General features: G+C 39.8%; 6 protein-coding genes and 1 long non-coding RNA gene across 12 annotated transcripts in view; 2 read left to right on the top strand and 5 right to left on the bottom strand.

Annotated features, from left to right (window-relative positions):
• Positions 1–23,693, bottom strand: part of LOC124326455 (extensin-2-like) — a 142,092-nt gene extending 118,399 nt beyond the window's left edge. The window contains exon 1 of the mRNA XM_046785299.1: positions 23,592–23,693. Within this exon, the coding sequence (XP_046641255.1) occupies positions 23,592–23,595 (4 nt within the window). The 5' untranslated portion in view covers positions 23,596–23,693. The remainder of the gene's footprint in view (positions 1–23,591) is intronic.
• Positions 132–16,394, top strand: LOC124326291 (allatostatin-A receptor-like). 6 transcript variants are annotated; one of them, XM_046785025.1, is made up of 11 exons: positions 132–216; positions 342–765; positions 889–1,113; positions 1,195–1,413; positions 1,499–1,645; positions 3,833–4,093; positions 4,158–4,526; positions 4,585–4,686; positions 4,771–5,606; positions 6,431–6,496; positions 16,320–16,394. In XM_046785025.1, the coding sequence occupies exons 6-9, from the start codon at positions 3,875–3,877 to the stop codon at positions 5,176–5,178; spliced, it is 1,098 nt and encodes a 365-aa protein (XP_046640981.1). In that variant the 5' UTR covers positions 132–216; positions 342–765; positions 889–1,113; positions 1,195–1,413; positions 1,499–1,645; positions 3,833–3,874; the 3' UTR covers positions 5,179–5,606; positions 6,431–6,496; positions 16,320–16,394. The 6 variants fall into 6 exon arrangements, with proteins under 6 accessions (XP_046640981.1, XP_046640980.1, XP_046640982.1 ...); XM_046785024.1 differs by having other exon boundaries at positions 132–527; positions 606–765; XM_046785026.1 differs by having other exon boundaries at positions 132–765; positions 889–1,086.
• Positions 6,512–8,222, bottom strand: LOC124326562 (macrophage mannose receptor 1-like). Its single transcript, XM_046785465.1, has 5 exons — positions 8,139–8,222; positions 8,000–8,071; positions 7,838–7,914; positions 7,637–7,754; positions 6,512–7,561 (listed from the first exon to the last, which is right to left on the bottom strand). The coding sequence occupies exons 1-5, from the start codon at positions 8,197–8,199 to the stop codon at positions 7,335–7,337; spliced, it is 555 nt and encodes a 184-aa protein (XP_046641421.1). The 5' UTR covers positions 8,200–8,222; the 3' UTR covers positions 6,512–7,334.
• On the bottom strand, positions 9,137–10,048 carry LOC124326553 (macrophage mannose receptor 1-like). Its single transcript, XM_046785454.1, has 5 exons — positions 9,941–10,048; positions 9,801–9,872; positions 9,659–9,735; positions 9,455–9,572; positions 9,137–9,378 (listed from the first exon to the last, which is right to left on the bottom strand). The coding sequence occupies exons 1-5, from the start codon at positions 9,999–10,001 to the stop codon at positions 9,137–9,139; spliced, it is 570 nt and encodes a 189-aa protein (XP_046641410.1). The 5' UTR covers positions 10,002–10,048.
• On the bottom strand, positions 11,648–14,241 carry LOC124326100 (probable cysteine desulfurase). Its single transcript, XM_046784726.1, has 2 exons — positions 12,593–14,241; positions 11,648–12,520 (listed from the first exon to the last, which is right to left on the bottom strand). The coding sequence occupies exons 1-2, from the start codon at positions 14,033–14,035 to the stop codon at positions 12,059–12,061; spliced, it is 1,905 nt and encodes a 634-aa protein (XP_046640682.1). The 5' UTR covers positions 14,036–14,241; the 3' UTR covers positions 11,648–12,058.
• On the bottom strand, positions 15,659–17,689 carry LOC124326156. Its single transcript, XM_046784825.1, has 6 exons — positions 17,481–17,689; positions 17,084–17,417; positions 16,867–17,021; positions 16,602–16,803; positions 16,266–16,517; positions 15,659–16,207 (listed from the first exon to the last, which is right to left on the bottom strand). The coding sequence occupies exons 1-6, from the start codon at positions 17,589–17,591 to the stop codon at positions 15,732–15,734; spliced, it is 1,530 nt and encodes a 509-aa protein (XP_046640781.1). The 5' UTR covers positions 17,592–17,689; the 3' UTR covers positions 15,659–15,731.
• Positions 19,098–21,094, top strand: LOC124326711. The gene is made up of 9 exons (XR_006915719.1): positions 19,098–19,221; positions 19,312–19,438; positions 19,507–19,707; positions 19,816–20,027; positions 20,131–20,255; positions 20,324–20,414; positions 20,599–20,703; positions 20,866–20,957; positions 21,045–21,094. It is a non-coding gene; the product is annotated as an uncharacterized LOC124326711 (long non-coding RNA).
• Positions 23,694–24,468: the final 775 nt, after the last annotated feature.

Raw genomic sequence — 24,468 nt, 5'->3', positions numbered from 1 at the left:
CTGCTATGAGCGCAGTGTTGCCGCATCAAATCAACTGTCTGTTGCGCGAAAACGTCGACAAAAATTAATAATTTTTTCGGCTAAATTTGTCTTCCATTCCATTTCTTAGATTTTCAAAAACGAATTGGGTAATGCTGTGAGTTTATTTCTTATTAACTTTACTATGTATGGTTCAATTTGATGGGCACGGTCGTATTGAAATTGGTCGAGAAAGAGGTAAAAATGTGTTTTGCTTTAAATACTACTTTAACATACTTATCTTTTTCTTTTACCATTTTAATAATGTTATGCCCCGCATCAAAATTATTTCTAATTATTTATTGTTAAATTAAATCATCGAGATCTTCATAATCATCAACACTGAATTTAACCAGAGCTTGGCGTGGTCGATGACGTCGTAGTTGAATCTGTGGTGCTTGTAACAGTAGTTGAGTCGGAAGTGCTTGTGACAGTAGTTGAATCTGTCGTGCTGGTTACAGTGCTTGAATCGGTGGTGCTGCTGGCCGTAGTAGTTGAATCTTATTTTGGTAAATATTTTAAAAAATGTATAGTGATCTTAGAATTACGAATGTGGATTCATACTAAGTACTAACCTGATGTGGAAGTTGGCGTCGATCCTGTGGTTGTAGTCGCCGATGTAGTGGTGGAGGCCGGAGTGGTGGAGGAGGCGGTGGTTGAAGCGGCAGTAGTACTGGACGCAGCAGCGGTATTAGATCCTGGACAAACAACAACTCCGGCTGGAAGACAATTTGCGCCTTTCAAAGTGTAAGTAGCTGTCGAAGTTGTGGAAGTTGTGGTTGTCGTCGTTGTGTACACTGTCGACGTACTGTAATCGTTCAATGTCATTTTATGATTGACGGTGAAATTTTGAATTATGAATTTCTTAAGGATTATCGTGTACCTGGTGACGAGGACGGCCGGAGTCGGTTGCGGTCGGAAAATGCCGCTGAAAATGTTGGAGAGAAGAGAAGAAAAGGCGTAAAAAGCGCCGAAAAGCGGATCTGCGACCCTGTAAACTGGCTGATCTGACGGTTTATCGAGCGACGACTGAATACTGAATGGGGAAATGAACTGCGGATCGGACTGGTAGGGGCGGATGGCCATTCCATTACGGTAATCGGGCAATGCGGAAGGCAGAACCCTATTTCAATTATTGACAAATACAAAATTAATAATTTGATGGCCTTTTATCAGGAAAGATAAGATATTTATGCTTACTGGATGACTTGAGTGGGTTTCAGCGGCTGGTACTGTTGGTGGATGTCGTCCTGGCTGACGAAGACATGGTCGGCATATAATGGAAGATTCCAGTATTGTCTCTTCCGGCGACACACTGTTGTGGCGGAAGGTGCTTCTAATTTCGCGCAGTCAAACCTCTTACTAAAAAAAAATTATCAATCAAATTTTAAACAGGTAATTTGATTTGAATTTTGCTAGTAATTTAGCCATTCAGTAAGAAAGAAAAACAATTACTTGATTGTTATTGTTGTGGGACCAGTTGCTGTGGTGGTGACAACGGTGGTAACGGTAGCGGCTGCCCGATATTCGGGCACTTGGTGTATGACGTGATTGTTCCATAACGGTGATTCTTCGCGGACGACGGCAGCCTGTACGGAAGCGATGATCAGTACGAACAGAAAAATTGGTAAGTCAGCCATTATTTTCGCTTATTTCTTATATGCTGGGTGATGACGGCTGAGCGAGTGTTCCAGGAACAATAGCGCTAACGTCCTAGGGATGGCCTTCTTTTATAGTGGACCTTGGCTCTTTTATTTTCCAATATCTTTTTAAAACTGACCTTTCTCAAAGAAAAAAAGAGAGGGGAAGGTTATGGAGTAAAGTTCGACGAGGCGAGAACAGGTTCCCTGATTTAATAACAGATTAAAAGTTAATCATATATCCAGGCTTATATTAAATTGTATATTTCCACGACAAAACCTGCTCTGCTCTTATCTTGGGGTAGCAGGTATATCCATCTGAATTTTTCCACGCGCTCTTTTACTAAGAAGGAAACCAATCTTAAAGTGTATAGGCTTGTGAGAAGTGTGCCCTTTGAAGAGTTTCCTTCAAAAGATGGTCATCTAGATATTATTGTGGTTCAAGGTCTTCTTCTGTATAGTTCAATCGGAGTTTCCACGTGTGTCGGCACACAAGCAAACGGAATGTCACCTGTCGTTCTTGACCTCAGACAACAACAACAAAAAACAAGGAAAAAAAGAGAGAAAAGAAAGTTAGATGTTTTGTTTGAGAATTAGAAAATAGAAATTTTGAGATATTTTCTAAAAGAAGGTTAGCTCCGTTGGCTTATAGTTATTTATATTTTCTTAACTCTTCTTTTTTTAAATGCAAATGACAGCAGTATTTAAAAAAAAAAAATCTTGTTGAAATGAGAATGTGACGTGATGTTCATTAGATTCCCGTGTTTAATGAGAAGCTAAGATCAATGGCGCAAAAGGGCTACAATGAATAAGACCTTCTGGCTTGTACCTTATGCAGCTCTAGCCGGGCTACGTTAAATACAATTTATAACAAAAGAGGCTTAGGCTGCCGAGCTATCATATGAAAGGCGACGGTTTATTACAGTTCAACGTGTGCTTCCTGCGCCGCTTCTGCGCAGCTTCCCTCGGCATACATGTAACAAGATAGTACCGATGTTGTCTGTAGTAAAAGCTCGCAGACGCGACCGTGGAATCAGCCAAAGTACAGTTCATTTGAGATTGGGAGCCAGTGATTGTATTAAAAAAAAGTTCGCATTGTTTTTTAGCTTTCCTTTGTGCTATTGCTCTATTGCAAACTACAAATAACCGACAAGGATTTCTGTGTAAGTTATACGTTTTTCGTCTACTCTTCTGTTATTCCGTTCAAACCCGCTCCTTCTTCATTAGTGAAAGTAAATTAAGCTGATTTACTTTGAGTGACGTTTTTCGTGGGTGAACTATCTGTTGTTACTCCCCGGGGAGTCTGTGATTATTTAGGCAATTTTATCGATTCACTGATTTTGAGCCGACGACTTTAAGGTAGTATATGTATGTAGGGTATTCGGGCTGCGGGTAATGGAAACCATTTACTATCGTAAATAAAACATCCTATTTCCGAGCGACTTGCCATCATAAATATGATGTTGGTTTTAACACAAGTGCCTTTTGTTTGTTTTCTTTTACATAAAGGCTGGCAAGCACCACTAAAATTGTCAAGAGAATAATGATAAGGAAACATTTTGATTCATTCTAGCGACTTTTAGAAAATAATGTGTCTCCATATCCATCCAGGATTTTGATACAACCCACCAATTTTTTTCCGCCCCTTTATTTTCTTCAACATATAAAATTCATCTTGAACCGTGTTCTTTCCATGGGGGAACTTGATTATATCATCAATTAAAAACTCGATTCAACTTTGGTATCAGATTGTGCAAGAACGAGAGAGGCCCAACCCAAAGTTGGACTTCTCTAACTCAAAGAATTGCTCCCATGGGTACCATCGCCCGCGCCTCCATCCTCAACTTCTTCCTTTGTGAACGACAAATTTATTCCGAACGAAATGTTTACTGTTAAATGTCAAAAATGTTAACTCTAATATTAAACATTCAAACTCGGCGCAGCAGTATAGTGCACTGTTCTCAGCGAAATGTTAAATATCTTAACATTTGTCAAAAGATTAAATTGTGCGTGAATGAGAACAAAATCCTCGTTTCCGGGAAAAAGATAAGCTCGTACACAAATAGTTTCTATTCCCCAGTCGAGTGCCGTTTGATTACTGATGCCCTGTAGTATTCCTTCAATCAAACCACGAAACCGATTAGTTTTTTTCTAATTTTGTTTAACGTTCATAGTTTATGCCACGCCGTATCAAAAATTGATCTTCTCCGTGAAAAATGGATGTGATGGAAATGGCCGAAATTGACACCGACGGGAGCCCGATTTTAGATTTTCAACATTTACAGCATTTGATGGAAGATATCTTCACGCTGTGCAATAACCAGTCACGCTGTACTGCTTCCTCCTTTGTTGCAAACGGCACCTCCGATTTAAAAGAAGCCAGTTTAGATTTGGACTTTCGTGAATTTAATATGCAACGCATCATTTCTATTGTGGTACGTAGCAACCATAATAGATTCATCTGCTACATTTTTTGTTAAATTTTCACTTTCATTCAAGGTGCCAATCATATTCGGAATAATTGCCATAGTAGGATTCTTTGGCAATGCCCTAGTTGTGGTGGTGGTCATTGCCAATTCGCAGATGCGCAGCACGACCAACCTGCTCATCATCAATTTAGCATTGGCCGATCTTTTATTTATCGTGTTTTGCGTTCCATTCACTGCTTCGGATTACGCCTTACCATTTTGGCCGTATGGCGACGTTTGGTGCAAAATTGTCCAATATCTAGTCATCGTAACAGCCTACGCTAGTGTCTACACTCTAGTCCTCATGTCGCTTGATCGCTACTTGGCAGTCGTGCACCCGTTCACTTCCAAATCAATTCGAACGAAGACCAACACTTATTGGGCCATCGCCGTCATTTGGGTATTTTACCGTTTGATTAAAATCATTTTCATTGGTACAATTTGTGTTTCCAAATCAGGTTGTTATTTGTTTGGCCTGTGTTCCGCTACTGATGGCTCACGGCCAAGTGATGTACGTATTTTCAGGCGAAGAGTATTCAGTGTGCCAATTTCTCCAAGAGGTAAATGCTAATGAAATCATCTAATCTGATTCTAAAATGATCTAATATTACTTCTTCCTTGTTACGGGATTATACGATTAATAGGAAGGATGGAGTCTGCATATGTTCCAAATCACCTTTTTTGCAACTTCTTACGTCATACCACTATTGCTTATTTGCGGTTTGTACATGGGCATGCTGACGCGCTTGTGGCGTAAGGATGCACCAGTAGGGCGGGTCTCGGCTGAAATCCAGCGTGGGAAAAAGCTACGTGTTACTCGCATGGTTTGCACGGTAGTTGGCAGTTTTGCCGTCTGTTGGTTCCCCATTCAACTCTTTCTCGTTTTGAAAAGTCTAGCCTTGTTTGAAATGACCGCGCTCACAGTCATGATACAAATTACTTCGCACATACTAGCGTACATGAACTCGTGTGTAAATCCTTTTCTTTATGCGTTTATTTCGGATAACTTTCTGAAAGCGTTTCGTAAATTTGTGTATTGTCCCAGCAGGTAAGAATTCCACCGAAATTTGTATTCATCACTCGTATATTCACCGAAAATGTTATTGCTTGATAAATAATTTTATTTCCGCTTTGAAATAATTATCTTAATAAAATTTTACTGGTGTTTTATTGTAAGCAATTTCGCAGATTGCAGTTGGCAGAAAGTTTGTTGCAGAAAATAAACGGCAACTCTGCTTGAATTATGAAACATGACAGTAAAAATTATGACATATCAGTTATCGTTGACTCATTGTTTAAGAGGATTTTGACCGTGGCTGATCTCTTCGTGAAAATGTAATTAATGTGCACCAGGAAATAGCCTTTTTTATTCATGGTGATGCTGTATACGTCTTGTTCCGAAATTATCTTGGCTGCCATTGCTCAAAGTCTCAGACAGGGTGAGACAGCCAAGAGAAAGTGCTTGCACATCACATCTTTGGTGAGTGTTCATCTGTTTAACTCGACTTATCATTAATCTTACAACGTATTTATTCAAGAAACGCGATCCTTTTGCATCATTAAAATTGCTAGTCAATTACGTGCAAAACTGGCCATTTACTTGTCATTAATATAAGATTTGCCCTCGAGACATGTGCTTATATTTTCTGAGAAATGGCATATTAATAACACCCGAGGCAAACTGTAATAAAGTATACAAAATGTCGCATATGTCACTGGTTCTATTCCACCGAATAAATGTGTTAAGGCTCACGCCCCTTATTTGAACGGTTCACTGTGTCTCGTTCCCGCTCGTTCCATCCAGTGCTGTATGTTCAAAATCCCAGAACTCGAATTTACTTTTGGATAAGACAGCTATTGCTTGAAGAATTCACGCTTGTAGGTGGGGGCCGCCGAGTTCACAAGTATGTTGCAGCCGTCATACCTCTATGGATCTGCTGTATTCTTAATGAGTCAACTTGTGTTATTACTCATTCTGTTGAACTTAACAGTAATTTCTTTTACTGTTCAATTTCGACGTTGTCTAACTGCAGACACATTGACATGAACTATCCCGGAACTTGTTGGTATATAGTCCACGTTCAAACTCGATGTGTCAGTCGTTTGATTTCAAACTTTCTGAAGGCTGCTACAAAGTAATAATACAAACAAGCCGTCAAGGCGAGCTTTCAATTTCGGTATGTAAGGCAATGGTAGGAGAAAAGAATCAGTTCTTATCTTTTATATTTGTGTTCATATTAGAATTCGTTATTAGTCTATGCTCATCGTTAGAATATGCTAATTTTTCCTTACTTTTATCTATAGACGGAAGTAACTCCCACCTGTTGATTTCCTTCAAGTGCTTCAAGCTTGCCAGCTTAATACTTCACGGTAAATAACCCAGATACATACTATCCATTACTCAAGGCTACATTGTCATGATTCTTATTTTAAGTTGTTTATGATAAGCCCACTTTCTTTTTTGGAGAAGAAGCTTTCTTATGTCATTGCATCTTCCAAGGACGAAGGGCAAGTCGTGTTAGAGCCCACTATCATTAATTTGCCCATATTTTCATACCCGGTATTGTGAAATTGCCGTATAACTCTCCGCCCCCATGAAGGCTATTGCAACAAAATCAAAATTTTATTTATATTTAATTAGAAAGGTCATTCTAGAAGACTTGAGTTCCACGTGACTTGAGCTCCACGATTATAGTTCTTTTCCAATTAACAAGTTAGCCGCACCCAGGAAACGGTCGAGTCCTATTTTTTATTTTAAAACCTTTAACAACCTTTAACTTGTTTTTTCTCACCGTTCTTTTTCTGTCCTTATTAGTCTGAGACGTCTTAGTCTTGTAGTTGAAATCTGCGTAGGAATGTTTTTGATTCAAGTCAAGAAATAATTATTATGTTACATATTTGGTTATCCCCTTTGCCGTCGTCTTCATTCAACCCAATTCTGAGATGTATTGGTTACCATTGATTTTTAAACTAAATTGACGTCGATGTGAAGTCAAGTCAGTCTGTTAAGATCCATTTTTTTTTCTCACTTTAAAAATGGAGATAAAATCAATGAGTCTTTTCCATTCTGTTGTATTACCTTTTGACATGACAATAATTTAAGAAAAAGCCACCATTGCGTATAGAAACAATCACTTTTTTTTCAAAAGTGGTTTCACACAAGCTTTGCGTGTTTTCTTTTCTTATTCGGGCTTCTATGCTGACAAGTCTAATTTTTCTCACAAATAAATGGCAACCACTGGTCGCAATCCAATGTAGCCCATTTAGCGTCGGACATCGATTCCGGGACAATACGAACACATGGGTTAGAAATGCCGGTATTGGGCTCACCATAAAACCAGTTGACGAAAGTGAACGGCTCTAACCAGGCGAAACCCTTTTGTCCAGTATTGTAAGCTCCTGACGTCCAGACTCCAATCTGCTTTGAAATAGGATCTGAAAATGGAAGCGCAATTTAATGTCAAGTCATGTTACGATCAAGTTAAATTCCGTTAGCTCATTTTTACTTACAGCCTAATACGAGAGGCATCAAAATATCTGAAACGTCATTTTGCACAGATTGCGTTTCGATGCTCAGTAGCTTCATGTCATAGGTATTACAGTAATCGTTTGCTTTTTGCCAAGATAGCTATGATTTCAAGATAGAAAAATCAGAAACGAATATTTTCAATTGAAAGTTATTGACATCAACTCGATTTGAATTGTTTTTACCTGCGTTTTCACGTAACAGTAACACACTTTTTTTACCTTCAGGCACATATTGGCTGGACCCATACTGCCCTCACAGGCTACATCGACCAATGAAATATTTTTAAATTTATTTATTTATTTTTAAAATTCCGAGATAGATATAAGTAAGCATTGTAATCCTACCTGCTCTTTCGCCTCCTTGCGCAACATCAGATTCTTGACTAGCACCCACTGCGAACTGTTCACTGCCTTTCGCTGGACATTGTCAAAATTGAACAGTGCAATTAATTACTTTAGTTAGTAGAAACATTTTCCAATTTACCGTTGAACAAGATGACACCGAAGATGCAGACCAGAAGGCTTGGTAAACTAAACACTTTCATTTTCGGGATTTGTAGTGTGGCTGGTGCGCTTCTCTTGTAATGTACTCTTCGAGTGTAAATATTTTTCCAAATCTTTTAGCTTTTTATAGGCAATCGACTTAAAGAAAGGGTGTGGCCATCAGCCTATAGACGCCACTTGACCTCTCCAATCTGATTGCTAAGAGGAGGCGAGAGGTCAGAAATCGGCGGTGTATATTCCTATGGGTACAGTAGTGGCTTAAACGAGTTTACTGACCGATGGAGAACAAATGTTCATGATGAAAGCGATGCTTTTGCCTTCCGGGTTCAAAGACAAAGTTGGGGTAGGTTCTGTGCAGTTTACTTTCAATATGTTAACAATTAAGTCCGGGTCATTGTCTCGTATTTATGGGCTATGAACTGACCTTTGATGAATAACCAGAAACAGAATTGAAATTTCCACTTTTGCAATTTTGTTTTATAGAGGCCGTCGACACATGTCGTAGTAAACAACAAGTCGCTTCTCTTTGACAATGTCAAATTTTACTGTGAGGGTACAACAATACGCCACCCCATCGCGTAATCGGACTACGCCCATTGAATCTTGCTTGAAAGTTTTAATATTGGCAATCTAACAATCATACGATACAAATCAAGAAATATGCAATCCTTAATTTTTATCTGGTTATCCCCTTTGCCGTCGTCTTCATCAGTGCAATTCTGAGAAGTATCGGTTAATATTGATTTTGAAACGTAAATTGACATCAATGTGAAATCAAGTCATTCTAATAGGATCCTTTTTTTTTAAAGTTTAACTCTGAAGATAAAATCAGTGAGTCTTTTCCATTCTGTTGTATTACCTTTTCACATGACAATAATTTAAGAAAACGTCACCATTGCACAAAAAAAAACAAGTCGTCACTTTTTTTCAAAATTGGGATTCATGTGTTTTCTTATTCGGACTTCTATTCAGGACAGTCTAATTATCCTCACAAATAGATGGCAGCCACTGGTTGCAATCCAAAGTAGCCCATTTACCGTCGGTCAACGATTCCGGGACGATTCGGATGCGAACGCATTGGTTAGTAAGGCCGGTATTGGGCTCACCATAAAACCAGTTGACGTAAGTGAAGGGCTTCTGTGTTGATAACCAGGTGAAACTCTTTTGTCCGCTGTTGTACGATCCTGAGGTCCAGATTCCGATCTGCTTTGAAACAGGGTCTGAAAATGGAAGCGCAATTGAATTTCAAGTTGTGTTGCGATACAAGTCAAATTTCATTAGCTCATTTTTACTTACAGCCTAATACGAGAGGCATCAAAATGTCTGAAACGTCCTTTTGCTGCTTTTGTGTTTCGATGCTCAGTAGCTTCATGGAATTGGCTTTACAGAAATCGTTTGCTTGAGCCCAAGATTGCTATGATTTTGAAGTTAGAAAAATCAGGAACGAACATTTTAAAATAAAAGAGACTATAAAATCAACTTGATTGAAATTGTTTTTACCTGCGCTTTCACGAAACAGTAACACACTTTTTTGACCTTTACGCACTTATTGGTTTGACCCATACTGCCCTCACAGGCTACATGGGAAAATGATTGAATAACATTTTTAAAAATTCCTTTTGAGTTAGATATTATCTCTTACCTGCTCTTTCGGCCTCTTGCGCAATATCAGGTTCTTGACTAGCACCCACTGCGAACTGTTCACTGCCTTGCGCTAGAAATTAGAAATTGAATAGTGCAATTAATTACTTCAATTAGTAGAAACATTTTCAAGAAATTTACCATTGAACAATATGACACCGAAGATGCAGACCAGAAGGCTTGGTAAACTAAACGCTTTCATTTCTTAGGATTTTTGGTGCGCTTCTCTTGTGAAGTACTCTTCGAGTGTAAATAGTTTCCCAAATGTTCGAGCTATTTATTGGTACTTTAGTTGACAAAAGGGTGTGGCCATCAGCCTATAGACGCCACTTGACCTCACCAATCTGATTGCTAAGAGGAGGCGAGAGGTCATCGACAACATTTGTTCCTAGGGGTACAATAGTGGCTTAAACGAGTTTAGTTACCAAGCAAAGGTTCAAGAAAGCGACGCTTTTTGCCTTCCGGGTTCAAAGACAAAGTTGAGGTAGGCTCTGGCAATTATTAGTGCAGTTAACTTTCAATATGTTTACAATAAAGTCCGGGTCATTGTCTCGTATGGGCTATGAACTGACCTTTGAATAATCAGAAACAGAATTGAAATTTCCACTTTTGAAATCTTTTTTTTTTTTTTATAGAGGCCATCGACACTTGTCGTAGTAAACAACATACAAGTCGCTTCTATTTGACAATGACAAATTTATTGTGAGGGTCAACAATACGCCACACGAAATCGGACTAAGCCCATTAAATCTTGTTTCAAAGTTTAATTATTGACAATCTTACAACTCTACGATTTTTGACTGCGTAGGTTTTATCTTGCGTTACAACATTTCAAATATTGAATCATTTGTGAATTAATTTCGAATTCAGAATAGCGGTGCTTTTGTAAGGGTTCGCCGGGTATGCTAGAACATCATTGCGCGTGCGTGTGCTCATTTCTTGATTATTCTTGGCGCTTGTTTCGACCTCTTTTCAACAAACGTACAGCAGTTTGTTCTTCCACTCGTATGCTTTCTTACTACGATATGAACTACGCATTCATGCAGATGAATGCGTAGTTCATGTTTCCATCTTTCGGAGATATTGCTCCGCTTATATTAGTCGTATGTGACATTTAATGACTGTTTCGGTACTTTTTGACGTAATCGATAATTGTCTTTCGCATGTCTATGCATAATCATGCGCTTCACGGCCCTATTGTGGCGAATATTCTTGAGACAGATTTACGTCCATGCGTATTTGTCTTGGAGATGTAGCAATGACCTACTTTGAAAGAACGAGTCGCTGGACTCTGTATAGCTCTTGAGCACCGAAATAATATACCATAGCTGTTGAGCAACTTCTTTTGGGGTTTCGGACCAAATAATTTACATAGTGCAAGTCATCATTTCGCCGTGCGAAATTTTTGGACGTCAAAGTGTCCTAAACGACTTTCTGCACATTTATTTATATAGGCCTCTGTGTTTCGCAGAATTGCGTCACCATTAGTCATTAATAAATTCTATGGTTTGCCCTTTTTCATTTGTCATGCGCATTACACTTACACCCCCGCAGCCAAAGTCCTTTCTTCATGTCTATCTGAAACCTTTCTAACCATAGTTATCGTTATACAGTACATGCCGATTATTTTATACATTTTCGAGTCAATTTTGCTTTACAAAACTGATCTTCGTGACCTTTGCTCTTGTTTTTATTCGATTAGGAAGAACAAGTTACTCGAGAGCTGATTGTCTTAACGTAGAAATATTTCTATTCCATTTGTAAATCTCGTTATTTCTCGATCCGTCTTCCTGTTTGAATTGTTGGATTTTGAGCATATTTCAAATTAACGTACAGGAGGATTGTATGGTAGGTTTGACACGAAATTTATTGTGTTTTCTGTTGTATTATTAAAACCCTCGCATCGCCAGTTCTAATGAAACAGAAAACTTCAAACAGTAGAAGTTCTAAAACAAGTTATAGTATAGTATCTACCAATTAAAACTGAGCCAGCCAGGAGAAGTCACATATTCCACCATTATGAATATAGTATGCCGTTAATATACAAATCTCTTTCTCGGTATAATTAAATAATCATGTGACATTGTGTATAGAGGGTCGTTTGCATGCAAAGGAAACTCTTAGAATTACAGGCGTTTGTATAATAATAAGTATTTAAGTTCGCGCCTGTGTCGCAATTAAAAATACCAGCATTTTGATTTTGAACACTCTGGATGAGTAGGTAGACTACCGATGTCGGGTGTATTGAATACCGTAGTTTCACGAAGTCCCCGGGAAACACTTGCGCCGCTGTTGAATCGAGAGCACGCAGTCGGAATAGAATTTTTCGACGGAAAAGATGGGCGACCCACTTTCGGCCGTAATAGTCGAGTAATGCTCTAAGTGATAGTCGGCTGGGCTGAGGCAGGTGTCGTATTGGCGTGGCGTGAAAGGGACTTTATCGGGAAAAAGTTCCCTACCGACTTCGTTGGGGAATAGAAACCAACGGAGTTCGTTCGCTTTGGCGTTATTGTTGAAGTTGATTTGCTGTTCGGTTGGCGGAGGCGATGCCGAGCTGTTTTCGAATGCGAGTTCGAATATCTCTTCGCCCTTTCGAAGGAACTCGTTGTACCGGATTGCCTTGGGCAGTGAGCCATTTTTTTCCGGATCAATGACAAACGTCGATTTGTTAACTAAATGAAAATCGACATTGGCTAGCAATTTGTCATTGACGAATGGAAACTGGAAAATAGCCAAAATTGTTTAATTAGCAAAAATTGATTATTTGTTGAATCGAATGTTACGGATACTCACTAATTGCTTGTTTTGGTGATGCCATTCGCCAGTTTCTGTATTCATCTCGTAATAAGGCAACATGATCCATCCTTTCTTAGCGACGGCAATCACAGCCTTGATGATATAATCGATTTCAAAATCGTGAGCAAAATACGGCAGATTCAATCGAGTGAAACCCGGTCGTAGAATATCGTAATAATGGCCATCTTGAGCATCGACTATCATGTCTTGATATTTGGCGGTGAGAGATTCGTCGATTCCCAGTAAATCCTGAGCGTGGGGTCCGGCGCAAGCGCATCCTCCGCGCGCTTGTATCCCATAGATGTCGTTGAGCAAGGCGCAGATAAAGTTGTGGTGTAAATAGTAACCTGTGTCCAAGTGGCGGACGACGAACGAAAAAATGGACAATCGAGGTGCGGTACTACTCCCGAGAAGAATCAACTCCGGGATATTTCCCCATTTTTTGAAGGCGAGTTTGGCTAGAAATTCTTCGCGGGCCATGATCCACGCGGACGTGACACTTTCCTTTAATTTCATCACCAGACCGGCTCGAATGTTTTCCACGATGGCCGGCGTTCCTCCTTCTTCTCTGATTTCGATATCTTGAGCGTAGACTTGGTTTTGGCGATCGACAAAGAGAACAGTCCCCCCACCAGGCCCAGTTGGAACGGGACTTTTCATTAAAGATTTTTTGACGACCAAGACTCCCGGGGTTTGAACGCCGCCCACAAATTTATGCACCGAAAAGTAGATGGCGTCTTTGTGGGCAGTGCCTGATGGATACTCGGCGGATTCCGGATTCATAGCTATTTTGACGTATGGAGCCGCTGTGGCGTAATCCCAAAATGAAAGCGCTCCGTGTCGGTGGAGGATGGCCGTGATTTTCATGTCTTGGTAGAGGGTGCCGGTGATGTTTGATGCGGCTGAGAAACAGCCAATCATTTTCCGGTTTTCCTTCCGGGCATCTTTCAATGACGCCTCCAATTCTTCCGTATCCAAGAGGCCGTTTGAATCTTCTCTAATTCGAATCACGCGTGAAGCTATTTCTCTCCAGGGCAAAAGATTGGAGTGGTGTTCACTGGCACCGACGAAAATAATTGGGCGTTCGGCCAAGTGGAGTCCGGCGACTAGTTTGTTCACTGCACCGGTGCAACCACTTCCGGCGAATATCACGGCATCTTCGTGAGAGGCACCCACAGCGTGACGTAAGATCTCCCTCGCTTCATCGCGAAACGTAGTCGTTTGCACAGAAGTAATGGAAGTGGTGGTGTGAGTATTGCCGTAAGTTGGTAAAACTTTGTCCATGATGAACGATTCGATGCATTGTAACGGTTTACCCGAGGCGGTGTAATCACAGTAAACCACCGGCCTCTTGCCGAATGGGCTGTCGAATTCGTGGTGTTTTCCAATCAGGTTCTCGTCGATAAAAGTCGTCGCCAATTTGATGTGTAGATTTTCCATTTGAAGATGCTATTCCGAAGATCACTGTTTTTATTCACGAAATGTTTGTTCCTAAATAAGTTTGTTCTAGTTAACAGTTGAAAACAGGCAAGCTTTATTTGACGATAAGTTTTTTAGAAAGATGAAAGTAGCTTCACTTGCTAAGAAAAAAATGTTGGGTTCTTGTCCAATGGAATGCTGAGTTGAAAATACAACGGCCGAGCTCGACGGCGGCCTCTTTTATACTCTCTGCTGGCCCTTCTTGGAGTTAACTATACAAGGTAGTGTTGCTGACGTTGTTTTTTTGGCGCTACCGGCAGAAACAGGTAATAACTGGAATATGTTATTGGGATGGAAAAATAAGGAAAATGTTAATTTGGGTGAACTCTTTGGGATTTGAATAAAAGTTCGGACGATGACGAAACAAAATTCAGTTAACTCGTTAGGTACAGGTTTCTCATGCACCAACTCTAATTGTATTTTCTAATCAGGTGGTTCAGAATCACCTGACTTTCTTCGTCCTTGGTGGTCCTCGGTCCTTGGTTCTTTATCAAGTGGTACTGGCTCAGCACCGTTCACCTGTATAGCTTTATGCCTTTATGGCTTGACAGCGTCCTTGAGTTGAGTAGAAACGACCGTGGCGTCTGGATTCCAAGGTTTTAGGGGATTTTCACGACTTTGTAGTTTTTCTCTGAGAGTGAATCGTCCATCAAATCAATTTAGAACAAAACGAACAAAACGCTTAAAGCGGTTTAAATTTGCAGCTTTCAACCGACGTGCCAGGAGATTATCCTTGAACTTTAGTTAGAGTTTTCTGTGTAAACACAATTTCTATGCGGCCGACCTTATTTACTGTTTCCGGATTTTAAAAACCGGTCCGAATAGACAGACGAAAAAGACTTTGGTCTAGCGCTGGACTTTCCTAACAGTTACTTGACATAACTGACAAAAATATATAATCAAAAGAAAAACTTAATCGTTTCCCGTTTGTAATAGGAAAGATTAAAAGCAAATTTTGTCATAAGTCTTTTTGGAAAAATGAAGACGAATGTGTACACAGTGAAATCTGATAACCTCAGAATGAACACTCGTTTCCCTACCTTTATACTAGCGCGTCGTGAATCAACAATGCGTCATTAAACAATTTTAATTTCTCCGCTTTGATAAAACTGATAAACATTTTAAATTCAAAGGTCTGATAAAATTTTAAAACCTGCGTAATTCTAAAATCGCTGAGGTAGGCCGGGGTTCGCGCTATATTACCAAAATGAAATTGAATTTGATAATATTAAGGAAGCATATCAACAGTCTCATTAATTCGAATGAATCTGTTTGGTTTTCCTTTACAGGGTCCACTAGTTCAGCAAGTGTCCTTCATGATTCTCGAAGTAAATTTATTTTGTTTTATCCGAGTGTGTTATTTTGTATGCAGATGGTGTGCAGACGGTGTGTGTGACCATTCTCGTTTTGAAGTGATCATCTCGATCTTGGATTTATTTTGGTCACCTGCATAATTTTGTTATTGTTCGTGACCGGCCAATGTGGGTGTTTCTCCGTCGTAAAATGTCTGCTGTTGACTATAAACACAACGAAAGTTTAGGAGAGTATTTTTATTTTTATGAGAAAAAGAGAAAAGGCAAGTGGTGTAGTTTAACCTTAAGACGATTTACCAACTTTATTCTTTTTTTTAAACATAATTCAACAAGATAAAATCGTTTCATACATTCAGCGAATGAGAGATGTCCTCCTGTAACAGCCAACCGTTAAAATGGGTGTAATGGAGACTGGTGTCTTGTAGGACAACACCCATTCCCATGCTTGGAATTTCCAACCATATTTTATCTCCTGAATGCACGTGCAGGGTGGATTGAAGGGAATACATTTCCCATTCAACTTTACCGGTAAAATCATTACATTGCGCTCTTCCGACTTCATTTCCATTCAACAACAAGGCCACATCGAGATGGCCCCCCGATGAAGGAATAACTCCGATTCCGGTGAAAGAAAAGAAATAGATTCCGGTACGCGGAACTGTGAAAGTTCCTGACGTTGAATTCATGGCGTCTCCCATGTTCAATTTTTCTATCTCGAATGGAATCGGAGTGCTCAACAAATTGAAGGACTTGCTTTTCTGAACGTAGAAATAGGTAGGCAATGATTTCACGTCATCGTAGCCAATCCATTTCTGGAAACCTAATCATAACAAATAAACGAGTTAGATGAAAGGCATTTGACAATTTCAAATATTTACCAGCATCGTTAGGCAGTCTCGTGAAATCGCAGTAAACACTTTCGATCATTTCAGTTCCCATAACCGAATATAATCCGCTCAAAGTGTGACCCATTCGCCAGAGATCTTGACATGAGCTTGGCATTCCGGCCACCTCTCCTTTACCAGTACATTCAAATCTTCCTAGCGTATGCTGACCGGAAGAAGTTTCCAGTATTGTTCTTCCAAAGTTCAGGCGTGTGACAGGAAGTACATTCTTTTCGGTAATGATTCCTATTCGTTTATAATTTTTTGTAGAGTTAAATAATCGTTTTTTATTATTTAATCCATTTAGAAATCAGCGTCCTGCTTACTTACCACTGTCGACTAGCGATATTTGCAGACCGGAATCGCAGTTACAAGGAATAAAAGATTCGACACAAGTATGCTCGATTCCGCACTGACAGGTGTGTGCACTAGCGTTGCTTCCCGACCAGAAATATTGCGGATTCCCATTTCTGTCGTTCCACCAGGAATAGTCCATCCCGTTGATAGTAAGAGGCGCTGCAACGCAATCGTACTACATTGATCCGTGTAAACAAAAGTTTTAGTTATTCTAATCAAAGCATTTATGATCACATACTCTGATTGACTGGTGACATTCAGTGGACAACTCTGCCAACGCTGTCATTTGTCTGATAGTTGCATTGTAGTTGATAGCCTTTGAATAACATCCAGGATCGGCGCAGTGTCCCACGTCCGTTTTCAGTTCGCTATCGTGTAAAATCGATGTCGAACCTTTTTAGAAAAGGTGATGTAGTCTGTTTTCTTTAAAATTATAATTTTATCATGAATTGTACCTGTTGTCATATCGCAATAAACGTAAATAGGATCGTCACCAATGCCTTGGCCATCTGGATCAATCCATTGCATGCCGGAACTCAAGGACGAATTGGCTGATCTAGACTCATCACACGTTCTGAAAATGGCACTCTTTCCGGCCAATTGACTCTCAGGATGAGGACGATTCGATAAAGAAGATTTAAAATTTGTTTGTTTTTCATTCCCGAATGAATTGATGAACGATTCTTGATTCTTCACTATGGCCTCTAGTCGAGTTACTTTGGTCTCCAGTTGGGTAACTTTTGCCTCCCATTTAGTTTCTCTTTCTGCCAAAATTTCTTTGATTTGCATCTTTAAAAAATTTAACATTATTTTATTTATGCTAGACTTGCGAGTGTAATTAAAAGGTATTACGTAGTTTTCTCTTATTTGCTGTAGTTGGTCTTCCACTGAAAGGCTGGCACAGTTGGTTGAAAAAGATAAAACCCAAACACCGAAATGAATTAACATGAGAAAGCGAGTCATGTTAGCCAATAATAAGGTTCTAGCCGGACTAGTACTATTTTACATCAAATGCATCGCAATTTATGAAGCCTCTCACAAGCCTTATACAATAAGACACTCATTGTTGTTTCCCTTCCCTACGGAATCCAAAATACTCGTTATCTCAGTATCCGATATCTGAAAGTAGCATGTCATTTAAAAGCTGATTGACAAAATGCAATGCATCAGCAATGTCATTACAATAGTCATGCGCAGTTAGGCTTAATTCTACCATAAGATATGCTTGGTTTTGTTATAGAAGGCTAAGTATTTATTCAAGATCACGTGTCAACCATGAGATAAAGTGGGATGTTCGTATATCTTAATGGCTTATGCATAAAAAAAATACATTAGTGTGCAATACCGTAAAATTCAAAGTGAGTACCGTCCATTAGTACCGTATATGGTATTTATAAGGATTCACCCAGATTTCATTTTTTCAAATAACCACTATTGTATATAAAAATGATGATCAAAATTCATATTTTTACAATTGTACAGCTGGACAAAACGATTAAGTAAAAATACGAATAGTTACGTAATAACTATAGCCCCGTAGCACATTTACAAACCATTAAATTTGTGGAGACGATGTGAAGTTGTCCGGACAGCGGATCGAGACTCTCCCGAGGCTAAACTGGTTAAAACATTTTTTTAAAGCTAACCCGTCCAGTTAATTGCATTTCTAAAAATTTCCATCTAATTTAGTGGGTGTGATTTTTCATACGGATTTACAATTTTTGTCTGCCATCTGAACCAGATCGGATTGTTGATGTTTTTTGGTTTTTTCCGATTTTTTTCGGTTTTCCGCTAGATGCCGTCAAATTAGCTTATCCTGTAATGGCGACTGTTGTTGTTGTGAAAATTGCTCGTTCTCGTTTTTTTGTGTTTTCATAGGTAAATGTGATACCACGGTGATACAATGTACACATTGTTATTTCGCCTTAAAAATTAGATTCCATTGGCATGTAGAAGGTTGCCGAGCATGGGAAAGCGTTACATTTCTTATGATTTTTCTGTTGCAAAACGGTGCATGCACAACTACAATGGAGCTGGGTGTCAAAGTACAAGCTATTCACCGGCCTTTTAACACGACTAGTATGATTCCAGCTACCGATCGCGCCGTATTTCACCGATGCCCAGTAGCAGTAGCGTTACAATCAAGCATTTTACGACTGATTTCTGTAGTGACGTTGGCACGTTGTTCATCAGTTCAAGGCAAGTGGCTGCCACTACCCAAGTCATCTCATCAAGCACTGATGCCTTACTCACGTCTGATCCTTCTATGTGGCAGACTTTGTTCTCAGTTCTCAACTTGGTGTCATCTGTAAATTACATTCACATAAGTTTGAAGTGCATCAAAACAAGACAAAAGTTTTTTAACTTGAAAGTGAAATCAAAGTAAAAGCTGAAATGCTTAAAAATGCACCAAAATTCCCCTAACATTGCTGGAGAGCAGCCTTGTCTATCTGAAACCAAGTCTGCAATGTTAACTGTACTCGGCTGTTTCCTATTTTGTTTTTTATGTTTTTTATGATTTAGTTAAACATAAACATCTCACCTCTAACTGTCCAGTTCAGAATTCAGGAGGCCTAACAGACCATTCAAACAGGTAAAAGGAAGTGCTAAAAAAATATGTAGCCTCCTTTTTTAAACACGTTTTCTGCTTAATTGGGTTTGCTAATCAAGACATTTTTTGTAGGATAATGAATGTTTCAAAGAGGAGAAATATAAGAAAGGAACAGACTTCTATTTTAGAGCCATGTACTTGATCTTTCTGATGCCATATTCCCTGCTAATTGGGTGATTGCTTTGATTAAAGTAAAAAGGTGAGTTAATTTATTTTATCTGTCTAAGATTTTTAATTGTTATCTGCCAAATGTATTTTCTTTTTCAGATTTGTAGAGGCCGAAGAATATTGTAACCCATCTTTAAAGCTTGATCCAACCTTATATTTGTGAAAGCGTATCGTCGTCGCGGCATAGCCCGATCCCATAAAAGATGCAACAAGTACTTGATGAATTTGAGAAAGTATTAAGTATCGAGCCACATAACAAAGCTGCGCTGCAAGAATTTAAACGTCCCTCAAAACTCGAGAGTAAGGATTCTTCAAATTCGCGATTTTGGCCAAATTCTGGTTTTTGCTAAAAAAAACAGGCCATTTCGTTTCGACCCTAAATTTTACCCTTATCAAATTTGATTTCAGCTTACTAGTTGGAAGAGATACCGCTTACTTCCGGTGTAGTTCCGGTACAAGGAATTGACTATCGAATGTGTGACACTCACACTAGATGGTGACCGGTGAGATGTCTTTTCTTGTCATGGCGTCATGCGAAAGATGTCGAAAATTAAGTTTGCTTTTGTGCCGGACGTTATTTTGTTTTTCGGGAGAAATCAAGCATCAAAATGATATGTATTGTAAGTTAATCTGTAACTATATAGTCTAACCACCATGTTTTACCTACACCCATCTCAATATCCTACACTATGTGTGCAATAACTTAACTGTTGTCTCATACAGGTCCAGGTTAAACCATAGTCTATGGTTTTACATATGGATTAACTTTATCCTGGGCATTCAACCTCAAGTTGCTGAATATTTCTTATTAAACTTCATCTTTATATCCTGAAACTTGCTTGCTACTGGTAAGAAAAAATTTTATTTTATTTCTCTTCACACCAAGTTATTTGTTCTTTCGCTTCTTTGTAAGCAGTGATCGAGTAGTGAAATTCTATCCTGGCTGCCATTCTCTGTTTCAACCTCCCCGTAGGAAGCACACAACATAGTTCCCATGGCAGATAAAGGTAAATGTGTACTACTATGTTAGTTATTGCTGAAACATAATTGAAAGCATTTGCTTTTATAGTTAATTTTCAGCAAAGAAGTTATAATAATCATGCTGCCTTATATTTAAGTTTTACGTGGATTTGATAGAACTTGTCATCTTAATGTAATAATTTTTAACAATCTTTTGATTTGTTGTAATAGATAATTTGCCTCTCAGAAAAAATGCGAGGTATCTGGTCGTCCATCTAAGGAAAATTATCAGGCATTGACGACACGTCCAACGCGGATCATCGTCTATTATTATTGGTATTGTTATGATTGAACCCTTTGCTTCCCTTTAGTTAGCTGTGTTCGATCGATTAACCCATAAGGCTGAATTTGTCGCACCTGCCAGAGACTGTCTTTAATATTTTAATTCTTTATATTCTTGAATGTAACACATTTTAATCAAATTCAATGATTTTCTAGATACGTCATTTTCGAGCTCATTTTCTCAGCTGAAAAAATCGTCTTTTTATCTGCTATTCTCTTGCTGTGAACGTTCGTTGGCGTAACTAAACGTAAGTTCCTTTACAAGTTCCTTACAGTTGAGTTAAATACATGTACTGTATTTTTATCGATCCTTTAATTTTTTGTCTCCGATGTAGAGTTCGGGAACAAAAGGAGTGGAACAACCGAACAGGAAAGGACTTGGCGGCGCGATGATCGAAAACCATCAACCCATCTCACGTGGATCATCTACTTTTGGTATTGTTTTTTATGTTAGTTAACCCGTTGGCTGCCACGTCTTTGTCCTCCCCTAGCTCCTTAGCACGGGCTGCGTGCGCTGTTCGGTCTCGTGGTTTTCATGCCGCGGGGTCGGAAAGTCGCACCAGCCCAAAATTCGCCGCAAGGCGCCTGTTAGGCAATGCACCATAGGGACTTCCCCCTTGTCGATACGGTGATGGATTCTAGAGGTTGTGCATTCCATCTTCTCCTGTCACCGTGTCAGCCCGGACTTGTCAGCAATGGCAAGTCCCACCTTGGTCATGGATCCTTCAGACATGGCGCGTAGAGTAGTAGAAGAACAACCTACAGGTTGTATGGCGTGGCAGCCAATGGGTTAACTTAAATGTATGTGTATGTTGTATTATGTATTGTATGTCTTATGTTAAACCGTGGTGGAATTGTGGGTGGAGGTGGGCAAATAAAACACAATTCTACATTATAACTTATTTGTTTCTCTATGAGTTAGAAAGTATAATACCAACACTTGACTATTCCATGAACTATAAACACTACCTTACAATGATACTACACTACCCAAGTGTTCTCCAATGATAACACAGCGCATTTCTCTCTTCATCCCAGAAAGTCTTTCCTTTTCCCTCTAAACAGACATGTTACAAATATTAAAGACCATTAGTTTAACAGTCCATAAAACGTCACAACCAACTGTTTCTGAGAAGAGCGGGAAATAGAGACAAACAAATTGCTCAATAAGGATTGTAAAATCGTCGGTTCAAATGTTTAATCAGCCAATCCAATCACTTACTATTTCACACGACTAGCTAATACGATCCCTTGGACTGTTGGACATTTACCGAAACTGATCAATACAAGTTAAGTAACCTCATAAATAATTTATTTTTGAAAAATCTGAAAGAGGAACCGATCCATACCGAAACTAGTGAATGGATAAACAAGGCAGATAAATCAGAGATATTTTGTAACGAATATGAACATGCAAATAAAATTGAAAACTGCATCACCGCGTGAATGCTGTTTACAAGGCTGCTACGGTTAATAATACTTCTTTGGGGCTTCAGTGTAGTAGGTTGGAGCAGCATATGTTGTAGTGTAGTATTTCGGCGACTCAGTTTGGTAGCTCGGAGCCGAGTAATACTTTGGAGCATCAGTGTAGTAAGTCGGGGCAGCGTAGGATGTGGTGTAGTACTCAGGGGCCTTGGTGGTGTAGTACGTCGGAGCAGCGTAGGTTGTGGTGTAGTACTCAGGGGCCTTGGTGGTGTAGTACGTCGGAGCAGCGTAGGTTGTGGTGTAGTACTCAGGGGCCTTGGTGGTGTAGTACGTCGGAGCAGCGTAGGTTGTGGTGTAGTACTCAGGGGCCTTGGTAGAGTAGTAGACTGGTGCCTCGGTGTAGTAGGCTGGTGCTGAATAATATTTAGGTGCCTCGGTGTAATAAGTTGTAGCAGCATACGTAGTTGTGTAATACTCGGCGGCCTTGGTGGTGTAGTAAACTGGCCCTTCGGTGTAGTGGCTCGGAGCGGCGTAAGTTGTTGTGTACACCGGGGCCTCGGTGTAGTAGCTTCGTGCAGAGTAGTACTTTGGAGTCTGGGTGTAGTAGGTTGGTTCAGCATAATAAGAAGGAGCAGCCGCGGTATAGTAAGGTTGGGCTTCGTAATACTTGGCTGCTTCAGTAGTTGTGTAGCTTGGAGCAGCATAATACTTCGGGGCCTCGGTGTAGTAAGTAGGTGCAGCGTATGTTGTTGTGTAGTACTCAGGAGCCTTAGTGGTGTAGTAAACTGGAGCCTCAGTGTAGTAGCTTGGAGCAGCATAGGTAGTGGTGTAGTACTCGGCAGCCTTGGTAGTGTAGTAAGTAGGAGCGGCGTACGTTGTAGTGTAGTAATCGGGGGCCTTTGTGGTGTAGTAAACCGGAGCATCAGTCTGGTAGTAGCTCGGGGCAGAGTAATACTTTGGAACCTCGGTGTAGTAGGCGGGAGTGGCGTATGTTGGTGTGTAGTAAACTGGAGCTTCAGTGTAGTAACTTGGGGCAGCATACGTCGTGGTGTAGTAAGAAGCTGTAGTGTAATACTCGGGAGCCTTGGTGGTGTAGTAAACGGGAGCCTCCGTGTAGTAAGCTGGGGCAGCATACGTAGTCGTGTAGTACTTGGGGGGGTCGGTGTAGTAAGTAGGTGTTGTGTAGTAAGGCGGTGGCGTGGTGTAGTATTCCTTCGTCGTTGTTGTTTGGTATCCGCCGTACCCAGGAGACATCGGTACACCCATGGTCGACCCAGCCATCAACGATAAGACGCCCAACAGCAGCACGACGCAGTAGTTAACTTGACAATCAATAATTTAAACATTAATACTTCAATGAAAAGCATAAAACATAGATAACAAATATAAATGGCAAATTAACAACTAGAAACAAGGTAGAACTTGTTCACGCCTCGATATAATAAGTAAAGATTTACCCATGCTTGCGAATTGGTTATACGATGAAGGCAGTTGGTGACAAATAGTGCGCTGCAGTTGTTGTCGTGTCGGAGATGCTCACTCGACTGACTTCAATCGCCTTTTCTCTCTCCTTTTATACGACTTTTTCTCACCCTCTCCCACCTCTAAGCCTTGCGGCTATTGTACCTGCTTGATAATGGTGCAACACGTGTCGTTCTCACCCAACCTCTACAGTCTACACCACTACATGACACGTTTTACTTAATGATCTCCGTGACCTTCGATTATGAAAGACATGTAAACTAGCCATTCCTTCTGCAGGTTGACGTTGCTGGGGGTGGGTCTACAACAAGTCAACAACCAATATCAAAATGAATACATAAAAATGAATACCAAATGGTTATTTATGGCTTAAAACTCACATAATGGTTAATTGGCTTAAGATTGAGGGATGTTTGCACAATTCTATAGGGACTATTGAGCAAGTGTAGCAGCTTAATGTGCTATAACTAGAACATTTTGCACATTTTGCACAAGAATATTTTGCAAACCAGTAGGCACAGTAGAAATAGGCCCAGACAAACTTGATGAATGACACAGAATACCACATTACAACTTTACCAATCTATCAAGCAACCACACGTTATTGTGAAAAACTAAATTACGATTCAATCAAATTCAGTGGGACAGCTGACTTTAAAAAAAAGCAGCAAATTACAAACATGCAATTCACGTTATCCCAGGCTGCTTCAGGTCTAAAATAGAAAAAAAGGAACGCACACCAAAAACATAACCTGATGTAGAGGAGCCAAATACTATTCTGTACTACGCTCTGGCCTAGCTCTTTCTTGTTGTGACAACACCTGATCTTAGTAAACCTGAGGTTTCCTATAT

The sequence above is a fragment of the Daphnia pulicaria genome, chromosome 2 (genome assembly GCF_021234035.1).
Source record: "Daphnia pulicaria isolate SC F1-1A chromosome 2, SC_F0-13Bv2, whole genome shotgun sequence".
NCBI classification, from domain to species: domain Eukaryota; kingdom Metazoa; phylum Arthropoda; class Branchiopoda; order Diplostraca; family Daphniidae; genus Daphnia; species Daphnia pulicaria.
This window is presented reverse-complemented; position numbering and strand designations above follow the sequence as displayed.